General features: G+C 49.5%; 1 protein-coding gene across 9 annotated transcripts in view; it reads right to left on the bottom strand.

The window, feature by feature from the left end:
• Hdac4 (histone deacetylase 4) overlaps positions 1-12914 on the bottom strand; it is a 247844-nt gene that overhangs the window by 19102 nt on the left and 215828 nt on the right. For all 9 annotated transcript variants that reach the window (XM_040753010.1, XM_013122142.3, XM_040753013.1 and 6 more), the window contains 5 exons: positions 9867-9974; positions 7657-7712; positions 6617-6704; positions 4618-4737; positions 3865-3962 (listed from right to left, as the gene is read on the bottom strand). In XM_040753010.1, coding sequence (XP_040608944.1) covers positions 3865-3962; positions 4618-4737; positions 6617-6704; positions 7657-7712; positions 9867-9974 — 470 coding nt within the window. The remainder of the gene's footprint in view (positions 1-3864; positions 3963-4617; positions 4738-6616; positions 6705-7656; positions 7713-9866; positions 9975-12914) is intronic.

The raw sequence follows: 12914 nt of genomic DNA, 5'->3' as shown, positions 1-12914 counted from the left end.
ACTGCATCTCAGAGGAAATGTTCACTGCCAGCTACATGGTAAGGCGTAATGTAGGGGTCCAGAGCCATAGACCCCATGTCTCACGAGTGGGCAGAGTGCACTCAGAGGCATCTCTGAAATGCACACTAACTGTCTCAAGAGCCAGGTTCCCACACGAGAGCAGGTGTTCCCAGCTCCCGTGCCTTGGGAGCCTCGTAGCATTATCTGGACTCACCAAACCCACTGTTCTAACTCAACCCAGGGTGGGGGGCCACTAAGCTCTGTGTCCCTTCATCCAGGGGTCAATATTATGTAGTAAAGTTACCAAGGTCCACTCTCCATCCTGACACTCTGCTTCCACCCTCCTCTCCATTTTCTCCTGCCCCACTCCCCTATACTGACACTCTCTAAAGGAGCCCTTGCCCTTCCCTCTACAGGCCCCTGGTTTCCAGGACCTCCTCCCACTTATCTACAGCAGGAAAAAACATCCCAGACTCTGTATAGAGGCACCCTTAAGTTGACAAGGACTTGGGCTGATGGGGGGCTCTTCTGGCTTTCTCCCTGATGTAGTTCGTCTCTTAGGGACCAGAGGAGTAGGGTCCTCCCTTTTCACACCTGGAACATTGTCCTAATGCACCATACCTGTCTTTCCTGGGTTACTAAATGCTAACTCACTTTTCCACAATGTCCCCAGCCAGAGCATTCTCTGCCACATATCCAAACCTGCTCTTCTGGCTCTCTAGCCTGTTGCTGTGCAACCCCTACAAGCAAGTGCTGGAGATCACATTGCCCACATTCATATTAGTCCTAGTTTCCCACAGTGCCATGGCTTAGTGCTGTTTAACAAGGTAGTCCCGCCCTCCAGACCTCTTCACCAATCGTTGGACTGGTCCACTCAAACACTCTGCCTGCTTCATCCTGGGACCAGGTCTTTAACTCAGGCTGCAGGAGACACATCACTTATTATTCACCAGGCAGAAACCCTCAACAGCCCCTACCAGGATTGAAGTGGATAGGCAATTTCCTTGGGGATGCCCTTTTCCCCAAAAGACTTGGCCTGGGCCTCACCTCTGGGGGCATCTGAGGCCCCTGATGGTTGGAAGCCAAGCATATCAAGAGAGGCTGCTGACTCACTGGACTTCCGATGCTGAGCTTTAAACTTCTGTTTCTTAAGCCCACCACCACTGTCTGTGCTGGAAGTCTATCCAGGGAAGCGATGGAATGCCATGATGAATTCTAACTACCCTTAAAAAAGGTAGCTGATAGTTTAACCAAATCTCTACACAGCAAGTGCATGTTTCTCTGACATGAAGCCATTGAGAAAGTAGAGTGGTGACTACAGCAGGTATCTCCAGAGTATGTACTCACAGGGACCATGTGGGTGTCACCAAACAGCTGTTTGGAAAAGGCAGCAACAGCAGCACACTGTACAATAGAAGGAGGGCTCGCAGTCCACAGAAAGGCAGTAGGCTTCGTAGTTGGAGGCCAGGGAGAAGTTAAAGGTACCATTCAGAACACCAGCACCACTGACATCACTGCTACGCTTCCTGATGCCACACAACTGTTTCGCTGCTGAGGCTGGGCACTGAGGACAGGCCCAGGAGGCTAAGGACTGTGGACCACTCACTCTCTGCTTTCCAGCCCACGGTGCTCTGCCTGAGCTCTGCCAACTTCAAAGCTGTGTCTGGCTCGAGGCCTGGTTTGAATTATAGTGCCTTTTCTCCTACAAGTCTCTGAGCCTGAGGAGAAAGTGCCGGTCACTTCTGGATCTCATTAGGGGCAATTTTCTTATCTTTTCTTCATCAGAGGCTTGATCCCCTGGAAATGTGACCTGGCAGGAGAGGGCTCTGAAGAACAAGGTGCTGCCTTTGAGGCAAGCCTTGTCCCTGGGGGCCCTGAAGGAGGAGACTGAAGAAGAAAGGGGGAATGAGCCCCTGACCCCTCTTTCCCCACCTGATGCCCAGGGAACCATAAATTGTGAACTTCAAAGTGCTACTTTACATTAAAATAATAAAAAAACCCCAATCTGAAACAATTTCCCCTTTCAAAGAAGCGATTGAAGCTTTTGAGGCACTCTCAATAAGGGATTGTCATTCATACACTTTGCCAGACGTTAGGACAGATGTCAGAGTGACTAAGGAAGGAAGGCTCACCTCAAAGGCTGGCCAGGCAGGTCAGACACTGCAGATACCTAGGCAGGCACAGCAGGGGTCAGACTTGGCCCCAGGATCACAGAACTGCAGGCATACTCAAGAGATGCCCCCAGAGAGCATAACTCAGCAGGCAGAGGACAAGGCCTGGGGGATGAGGGCCGGCCCAGTCACCGGCTGCAAGGACTGATGTGAGTGGAGGGTATCCATTACTGTCATCAACAGAGTACCATCTTCTTTCTGTACCAGAGTCACCATGAGGCCTTCACAGGCCCTGACCTGCAAACAGCATCTACTCAGAAATAAAGGCCACTAACTGGGCCATGGTTTCTTCTCACACCACCGATATTTCATGTTTCCAGGGCTGTGGAGAGGGCGAGGCTCCAGTGCTAGTGGGTGAGGGCATGACACACCTTGGTCTTCAGTTTGAGTTTTCATAGACTTTCTAGTGTTTGGGGTTAGTTTGTAAGTGAGGTGGGTATAGATCAGTGGCATGTAGAGACACCAGAACCAACCAAAGGGACAGAGATAAGTGGCAGTCAGCACAAAGCTCCTAAGGCCTGAGATCCCATCTGTAACCAGCCAATAGCTGAGCGGAAGACTGAGCTTCATCAAATGAGATTTGTCACTTCTAGGGAGTACTGACGGGCAGTCAACTCACACACTAGGCCAGGCCTTTACCATATTGGACCCTAACCACTTTTCCAATGGGAAGTGGGACTGGGAACCTGTTTCAAAATGAGCAGGCAGACGCTGAGAAGTGTTGGAAGTCTTTGATAGCATAGCCACAGAGCACATGGCGAGTCTACATAAACTTTACAGGCAATCTCACCAACTAGGGACATATGCACTTGCATACCTGCAAAAATGTGCTCACACTTTCAGAAATCTATGCCCCATGGGCATATATGCATGCAGCAAAACACACACACACACACATACACACACACACACAGACACACACACACACGTCTGTATGCACGCACATAAGGCACATGCCTGTACACATGTGCTTCATATGTACAAAGGTCAAGGCATGACCCCAGAATTACAGAAAGAGGCAGAGAAGACCCCTGGAGGACTGATGACGCTCTCATCCGCAGTACAAAAAGGAATGCTATGTGACTGAAGGTCCCTTGCTCGGCCCATCCAGACCCTGGCACCATTCTTGGGCTGTGACCTACTCGAGTGGAGCCTCCTCACTGCCCAGCAGCAGGGGAAAGCTGCCATGGTAAAACAAGAGGAAAGCGGCAGCCCAGCCATCTACTGTTGGCTGCATGAATGGTTTCAGTCTGGCCTGATGGAAATAAAAAGAGCTGCGAACAACAAAAGTCAATGCTTTTTAAAAAGCAACCACCTTGTGGCCGGTCTAAGGAGCCACAGCAGCACACAGGATGTGGTGTAATGGGATGACTCTTGCCTGACACGCATACAAATAAAGGAGATAATATTTCCCCTTTACTCATTTCCACATTCTATCACTCCACAAACGATTTGTGGAGAATGAGAAGGAAATGAGAGCTCTGAGATTCACCCCTTCAGCTTCCACTGATTAATGGAACTTTCCAGAGTAGCAGAAGCCTTTCCCCATCTTACTACTGAGATCCAAACAGGCAGGCTCACCCAAGAAAGGAGATGGTAACAGAAGTGAGATCATCCCCAGAGTCCCTGGCCTGCCTGGCTACCCCTGGACTCAGAAGGACCAATCTCTGTGGTTGGACCGATGGGTACTCACCTGAAGGCCGCCAGGTACTCTGCATCTCCCATGGGAGGTTCGAGGCCACCCGTGAAAGCCATGTTGACATTGAAACCCACGCCTGGCCCTGTGCCCACCTGTGGCCACAAGGAGAGAAACGGCTGTCACTGATACGCTGAAAGGAATACTGGCACAGCTGACACTTTTACTAGGGTGTGCTGGGCTGGCAGGCCCGTAAGGATATTCACATGTCCTGTGGATTCATGAGTATGCTCACCAGTGAAGCTGGCCACTCCAGTACCTGGAACTGATGTCAGTGGAGCAGTTTTTACAGGGCTCAGCTGATCACAGGCCCTGAACTAGAAGGACCAACTGAGAGACACTCTGGAGGATCTGTGCACCGTGTGTGCACAGAAGTGCCTCTGGACTGTGGTGGGACTGTCTTCAGAAGGCAGGCACTGGACCACCAGGTAGTACCAGGTGCCAAATGGACAGAGAGGGACAGGGATGTGCTGCTTAAGGATGCCCCTAAAGACCGTGACTGGAAGAGCCATCTCAAGGTACAAACAGAAATGATGTGTACAGTTTGACTGAACATGAGACAAAATTCTGGCTCAGGTTATACACAGTGTAATCTAGGCTAGCATTTTTTGGAAGGGCAGTCTGAGCTGGGAAGCGGTGCGTCTGTGTGTGGCAGTCAGGTGTGGCCTGCATCTCCAGATAGCTGCAGCTCCTGACTCCAAGTTGGCTTATCCAACTAGTTACTTCCAAAATTTCATGTACTCCACATACCTCATCCGGTGCTCCACTTCCCGGGAAGAAGTTCCCGTCGTCATAGCGGTGCAGGGACACATAGAGAACATTGGGGTCACTGTAGAAGGCCTGCTGGGTCCCATTCCCATGGTGCACATCCTGTGAGACCAAGGGAACTGGCTCAGGGAGGACCAGGTCTCAAGTACAGCCCTCACCATCCAGCTGTCCCCTGTCCCCTGGGGTAACAGTTCCTACTTGGAGAATGCCCTAAACTCTTCAGCATGGCTTGCATCTCGTGGTAAGGTGGTAGGGGGTGCCAGCAGCACCACAGAGATGCTGAAGCTAGAGTCTGAGTCAACAGTGTCTCTATAACCCTGAGCACCAGAGCATATTCCTGACTCAGTGAAGAGGATGAGCTATCTTCTAGCTGAGGCCGTGATTTCAAACAAAGCCATCTGACTCATCTGATGTGCCTGCCTAATTTTCAGTGAGCCATTTCCTTACTTCCATCAGGGAAATCACTGTTCTGGGGCTGGCTACTTATAGGCACACGTGAGGTTTCTCATCTCATACAGTATATGGCAGATGAACCTAGGTGACAGACAGGTAGCCAGGCCCCCACCAGCTGTTTTCTTTAGACATGATGCCCATGTAACCATGAGACCCAGAAGGTCAGAAGCAAGAGGCAGCTTTGGCTTCTGCCAGGCCTGTGGCCACTACCGTGGACCATGAGAACTGGTTCCCAGGAGAGGCAGGCTGAGGGGCTTTGTATTGCACAGTTGTGTGGATGAAAAGCTTTCTCTCCAGGGTCATCTGTGCTCAGTGTAGGATGTGGATGTCCTGCCACTCAAGAAGATGAGTGCCCTCCATCTCATTCACCAGTGCCTGCTGAGAGGAGGAGCCATGGATAACATTGTGTACAGTAAGCACATGGGCAACATTGTGTACAGTAAGTCATAGTAGTGTTTATGTGTGTCACCATCATTCAGTTTAATACAAAGTGTGGTCCTGGGGAGTGTGTCCTAGCCTTGAAAAGATAAGACAGTGTCTATGTGGGTCATCTGCTGACTCGATGGTTCCCAGAGCATAACTGTCACGCCTATGCTGCCACCAACTGCATGGCCCTTCTCCCTCAAGAGGGGCAGGCGCACTGGTATGTGTAAAACTGTACTGCCTCTCCTTCCTTGCTTAGGCCCCACTCCGGATCCAAGAGTTGACTTGTCTCCTGGTTTATGCTTTTTGCTTCATTCTGAAACTGAGAAGGGTATGAAATCCAAATGACATCTCCATCTGACACTGGCTTAGTAAGGTATGACATGAGACATCTCTGTGTGCAGGTGGCTTCTTATAGCTGCTCACATAACATGCAGTTCTGCAGATTAGGGTCACCCAGCACACTTGTCCTGGGGGCCACTTCCCACATCAGGGCCAAGGTGATCACAGCCTGGCAGAAGCCCAGGCTGCCTCTTTTACTGCTGCTCGGAGCTTATGACACCCAGGCACCATGACTAAGAAGAGGTGCTAACATGCATAACTCAACACCTGTCTACTCATGGAACAATGTGCTGCTTCTGATGTTTGGCTCAGCTCTCAGAGAAGAAGCAGCCACTCCAGACAGTGGGTTGTAAGAAGCTACACTCACTTAAGAAGATGGGGGCCCAGTCTTTTGTATGAAGTGAGTCAGCAAGCATAAGGTGGGCAGCTAGGTCCATGTCCTCAGGTCAGAGCATACAGTCAAGCCTAAGTGTACCCTTCAATACTCCAGCTTCCTGAGTGACGGTGGCCTCACTCACCTGTGTGTACTATTCTGGTAGGTTAGAACCCATGACTGGCAGGATCAGCTGACCTCAGTCTTAAAGCTGACTTCTAATGGGTACAGGCTTTATTTCTCTAATCTCTGGGACGTTTTCAGAAAGTTCAGTTCCCTGATTCCAAGTTTCAGTAGAGGTCCAAGGCCCATACTCAGTGAGGCCGTCCACGGGGTAAACAGGTGGGCACACATGCTCTTCCAAGTCATGCCTGGGAAGGCAGCACTCACCCAGTCCACGATGAGGATCTTGCTCACATTTAGTCTCTGCTGGAGAAGTTTGGCTGCAACTGCCACAGAGTTAAAGTAGCAGAACCCCCTGCAGAGGAGACATCTAGTTATTGTTTTTGCACAACTCATAGCAGAACATCTAGAGTCCTGTGAGTTTCTGGAGGGCTTATGTGAAGGTCAGCTGGTTCCTAACTGGAAACCTTAACTGATGCTGGTGATTAACCAACAGACACAAAGACAGACACACAGACACACAAGCCATGCTAAACCAACCGACCCACCTACCCACCATTGATCCACAGGCACATAAGCACATGTGCCACATAAGACCCACCCATCAGACACACATACCACTCTCCACAAATATATCTTCCCACCATAGATAATCTCCCCACACCCCAGACATACACACAGGCACACATAAGTGTATATATCATAAGAAACCCACCTACAGACACACATAATATATAGGTATACACAAACACACATGCACACATCACAAATATACACAGACATACATACATATATCAGATAAATACACACATGCACACACACTGAAGACATACACAGACACTGTTAACAGTTAATGTCTGTTGTCACCTTGATAGGATCTAGAATCATTTGGAAATACCTATTTGGGATTATCTAATTAGGTCAGTCTCTGGACAAGGCTCTGAGGGATTACCTTGCTTAGGTTAAAGAGGGTGGTAAAACCCATCAAAAATGTGAATGGTACTATTCCTGTGGGCTAGGGACCTAAAGCATCATCACACACATCTCTGGAGCAGCCTCCCTGATGTCATACTTTTCGAACACTTGAACCTTCTCTTTGTTAAACCCAACAAGGGAGGCTTTGTACCCACATTCCTCATCCAACTGTATGACTTTCAAATCACATGTCTACCTTGTCTGTGGGCAAGGGAGACAAAGTAATGCATGCTGGATGATGTCTACAAGGCCACTCAGCTCCTGCCTGGGCCCCTGAGATGCTCACCCAGCCCTGTTATCTATGATTTTATCAGCCTGCTGTGTCCACTTACATGGGTGTGCTCTCCTCGGCATGATGTCCTGGGGGACGAACCACAGCAAAGCCATTCTGCAAATGACAGCAAACATTTTGTCAATCCCCAAAGTCACTACAAACACCAGATTCAGAAGCTGTAAGAGGATGTGGTTTCCATTACTACTGGTCTTATGACATGGATGGCAAGTGGGGTTAGCTGAGTTTGGAGGAAGTCAGGCTTTTCTTTAAGGAGTCTGTTCAGAGAGCCTGATCCGAGGCAGTAGACCCAATGGCTGTTTCCTAGTACCAAGGGTCAGGGCTGCAGTCACTGGAGGTGGTTTGGACTAAGGGTTCCAGATGGTGTTGGTGCCTGTTGCTCACCAGAGGCCTTGTAGCAGACGTGAATACAGATAAAAGGAAGCTGGGCATTATAACCCCAGTAGAAGATCAGGAGCTTAAGGCCAGCCTGTTACACTGTGAGCTGGAAGTTAGCTTGGCTAAATGAGAACTTGTTTCCCCTCCTCCTCTAAAAAAAACAAACAGTGCTCATATAGGCCTCAAGCAGGCCTTGGGCCACCTCTATCCTGACTGTATCTTAGCCGTTGGGGGAAGAAACAGCACACACAGCACCCGACTCTACTCCCACCTAGACGCATCACTACAGAGCTGGCACTGGATGTTGTGACTGCACATCTACACCCCATCACTTGCACTGTAAGAGCACCTGCACGCCACGGGGCTGCTGCTGTAAAACACCCATCCAAGCCTCCGACTCTGCAGCACCGGGAAGAGGCACGGTCAAGCTTTAACTGAGCACACAAAGGTCAGCCAAGGGGGCTTGACTGCCAGGACAAGGATAGTGGTAAGACTGAGAGGTAGATCCACAAGACAGAGACTACCCTCTGACACTCGGACCTGCAAACTTCCTTCCTCATTCTTGAGTCTGCAAGCTGCTGAGTCCTGGGCACCGGCTTCAGGGGTCTAACAAGCCTCAGATTCTACCTGCCTGGGCAGCAGGCAAGCATGGTGTGAAGACACACCAGTCCCCACAATGAGCACAGATGAACCCACCAGGGGACACTTCCCCAGAACAGAGTATACACCTGCCACCTTCAGGCCCACGCCTTTTAGCATACCATGTTGAATACGAAGGCAGTGTGGAGGCTCTGAGCAAGGTCATGTACAGGCTAGCTCCAGGAAGCCTCTCTGCACCTATCCCCGTGAGCTGAGCCAGATCCTCTTCTCAGACACACCCATTTTCCTTGTAATGATGAGAAAAATTATGGGCCTTCCAAATTGGGTAGACCTAAGACACTTCTCAAGTAAAACCAAGCTTCTCACTTTCAGGAACAAGACAGGCAGGAGCTGCCAGTGATGGGGTTTTGACTTCACAGGTGCCTGTCCCTATGCACATGACAGGGACCCTAGCATGGGGCAGTGCTTCTCATGGGATGAGTGGTAGCATTAAGGGTTTAAAAAACAAAAACAAGGGACTAGAGAGATGGCTCAGAGGTTAAGAGCACTGTTCTTCCAGAGGTCATGAGTTGAATTTCCAGCAAGCACATGGTGGTTCACAACCACCTATAATGCGATCTGGTGCCCTCTTCTGGCCTGTGGGCATACATGCAGGCAGAACACTGTATACATAATAATAAATTTTTAAAACAAAACAAACTTGATTTCTGCTAGGGCCTTAACATCGCACCTGCTGTCTGGCTCAGCAAACACCCTACATGGGTGAGACGACTACACAACAGACAGCAGGCTGCAGGGTCCTTCAACACGCGCCATGGGCCAATGCTGGCACAGGTCAGGAAGTTACTCACTTTCCAGTTTTCACAAAGACCACAAGACACTCCCTTTCCAACCCTCACTTACACAAGGTCAGTGTCTCTCCACCAGTTTTGCATTGCAAGAGAGGTGCATATGCAGATGTCATGCACTATGACAGATGCTGTTGTTATTTTACAATGAACACTCAGAAAAGGTCTCATTTTAATCTCAATGTAGCTGACACCGAGGAGGCGGGCTACATAACAAAAGCTTTCTGGGCTCCTCAGCAACTGGGAGGGGCAAAGGGCTCCAGTGATCCAAGTCAGAAAGTGAAGCATACATTTTCCCCAGCAGGGAGTATCCACGTTATCCTGGACAGGAGCTGCCTTGCACCAATCCTTTCTAGACCCTGGCTAGCAGGGAAAGGGCTGACCCTCCTTGTGTCTTCCAGCTGGATCTGTCATGCGGACTGACCTTTAGCTCTCCTGTGGCCACCTTGAAGACCAGCTCCACCACGCAGCCCACAGCCAGGCGGGCTGCCCCTGACGAGTGTACTTCATTCCATATGGTGTCACTATCCACCTGTGAAAACAACATTCCTCGGTGAGCCAAATCCTGGGTCACTGTCACTGCCATCACTTGGGTTGTGTAGCTTGGATCCCCTAAACCTCTGTCCCTGTGTTATAGAATGGTCAGAGCAGACACAGCAACCCATACCAGGTACATTTCTTTCTGAGATGTGTCTAAACAGTAAGAACAGGAGTAAAAAGCGAGTAACCAGAATAGCGTGTTCCATCCCCTCTGATACCCTTCTCCATTCACTGTTTCAACAAACCTGGAGCTGACAATAAGATCCTAGGCTACTGATTTCCTTCTTCTTCTTCTTTTTTTTTTTTTTTGGTTTTTACGAGACAGGGTTTCTCTGTTTTGTTTTTGAGGCTGTCGGTCCAGCCCGGCTTCGAACTCACAGAGATCCGCCTGCCTCTGCCTCCCGAGTGCTGGGATTAAAGGCGTGTGCCACCACCGCCCGGCGCTGATTTCCTTCTTAAACTGGAACTGTAGCTCAGAGTTGTGTTAATAAGCAGAAAATGAAATGCATTACAATTTTTAAAAATTACAACTCTGTGTGTGTTTGTGTGTATGGGTATGCATACATGAACATGAATTCTTGTGGAAGTCAGAGAACAACTTGTAGGAGTCAGTTCTCTTCTTTTACTACATGAATCTTAGAGATTGAACCTGCAGAACCATCTTTCAGTTCCAGAGAACAAGACAAGACACTCCCACTATTGGGTTTACAGGGAAGGCCAAGACAGGAGTGTAGGCAGGGATCAAAGTCTGCAATGTCAGGACACAGGAACAACTGTCTACAAGTGTGCCCTTGAGGCTACATGGGGCCTGGACCAGATACATTGAGATTTAGGCCCTGGTCAGGGAGTTCTGGCCTGCGGGAGTAGAGTCAGGGTTGGTTGGTTAGCAGCAGTTAATTTCTGAAGTCTGAGGTTTGCCAGATCCTCACATATACCACCTCCGAGCACTGGGAAGAAGCTGGGAATCCAGACCCACAGCACCTCCTTTCAAAGATCTCCATCCTGGGCCTTTCATACCATCCTGCTAGTTGACAGACACTGATCATCAGTAGGAGGAGCAACTCTTTCCAGCTTTTCCACAAGTTTTGCTCTTAGAGACAGATCATCTACAATACCCTTTATATGGGTTTTAGACTTTGCTGGAAGGGGTACTTAGCCTGGGCCATGTTATTTAAATAGCTCCCAAATGCCAAAGGAATGGCCATTGGGAGGCATCACTATTCAAAGCTGGGACACTGGCTTGTGGTCCCATGAAGACCAGCTTTGGCTGGAGAATCAAACCATTATTATCAACTAATTATAATATCAAAGGTGACCACAGTACAGGAGATACTCCATTAGCTGCCTTGGGATCTCCAGGGAGCAGCAGTGTCCTGGGCAGGCCAGGGCAGGCTAAAGGCTATGTCTGAGCTCAATGTGAAGAGGGAGTCTGGCTACGACATGGGCAAGGGACTACACATGCCATTTGCCTGCTCCTCCAGGACTTTCTGCAGACCATACTCTTCTGGGCATCAGAGTAAGTGTCTGCAGCCTGACCAGGCCCCCTGCAGACAGAGCAAGGAGTAAGTCCTTGGGCAATCCCCACTGCTGTAGCCCAGGCTGCAAAGGCCTGACAAGACTTTCCTGCTTTTTTGTTCCCATTTCTGTTCAGCTGCTTCCCTTGAGTGGTACAGAGGAGCAGTCCTGTTCGTCATGGTGGTGATCCTAATGTGGGATGGAGGCTACGGGGGAGAAGTGCTCTACAGGAAGGACAGACATAGGTGGAAGGGAGACACAGAAGCATCTGGGAAAGGAAAGGTGGATAATGATAATGGAGCATGTGGCAAATCTGGGTGTGCCTGGGAATCGGAAGCTCAAGCTGTGGGTGGAAGAAGTACAAGACACCCCCAGGCAGTAGAGAAAGTGGAGAACTCAGGCCCTTCCTAGTTTGAAATTCTCACCAACGAGGTGAACAAAACAAGAGTGTTTTTATTTGGTTTGGAAAAAAAAGGTTAAAACTATTTCAAACCTTTACTTAACAGAGCTAAGAAAGGTTGAGTTTTAAACTCTCAAAGAACTGTTATACGAAGGAATTGGTAACAGGAAGCTACTTCCAGGGACAGAGAGCCTGCCTTTGGGTGCCTGCTCCTCATCCTACACAGGCCTCAATCCCCCCACGGCATCCCCACTGCCCTTTCTGACATGCCAATGGGTAGTCCACTCAGGCCAGAGCCTCTAGGCCATCAGAGCCCATGTGAAAGACCTGAAGATCCCTTGTCCAGGCTGGGTCCCATGGGCTCCACTCACATCTGTGCAGTGTGTCTGCACTCAACTGACATGCCTGTTGTACCTCAGATCTGGGTTACTGGTGCAGGAGACTGCCCAGGTTCGACCCCAAGATCTAAGCTTGCATTTAGTTTTCATTTGCAAATTATAAATGCTGCCTTGCACAGGGCTCTCTGGCTTCAGGGCAGTGCAAATCCAAATCGTTTCAAGTCTGGCCAAAAATTTGCCCCGAATTAAGAGATTGTAGCCTATTTACAATACAAAACAAAGTAACTCCAGGAGGGCTTGGTGGTGGTATGAATAGATGCCATCGATTCTCTTTCTGACGGGGCAATTTTCAAAGCAGCGATTTCTGTAAAGACTCAGGAAGAAAACAATTTTGTTTCATTTCCATAACAGAATCCAGACCTCAGCTTCACCCCAGGATCTGTGATCAAACATGGTACAAGTTTGGCCAGGACAACTTTGGCCACGTGCTGGTCCAACACACAGTGGTGCAGGGGGACTCTGAGGGTCAGAAGATCAGACAGGAAGGAGGCTTGGTCCTGCTCTCACATCCCAGGAGTATAGCAGAGCCCCTGCCTCCTGAGGCTGGTTTAGCAGTGAGGCTAACTAAGGCTATCTGTGCAGAAGCAGATGCAGCAGACACCTTGATGGTGTCCTTTGC

Source organism: Mesocricetus auratus, unplaced genomic scaffold (assembly GCF_017639785.1).
Source record: "Mesocricetus auratus isolate SY011 unplaced genomic scaffold, BCM_Maur_2.0 Super-Scaffold_100010, whole genome shotgun sequence".
NCBI lineage: Eukaryota > Metazoa > Chordata > Mammalia > Rodentia > Cricetidae > Mesocricetus > Mesocricetus auratus.
Note: the sequence above shows the minus strand (reverse complement) of the source record. Positions and strands in the feature narration are given on the sequence as shown.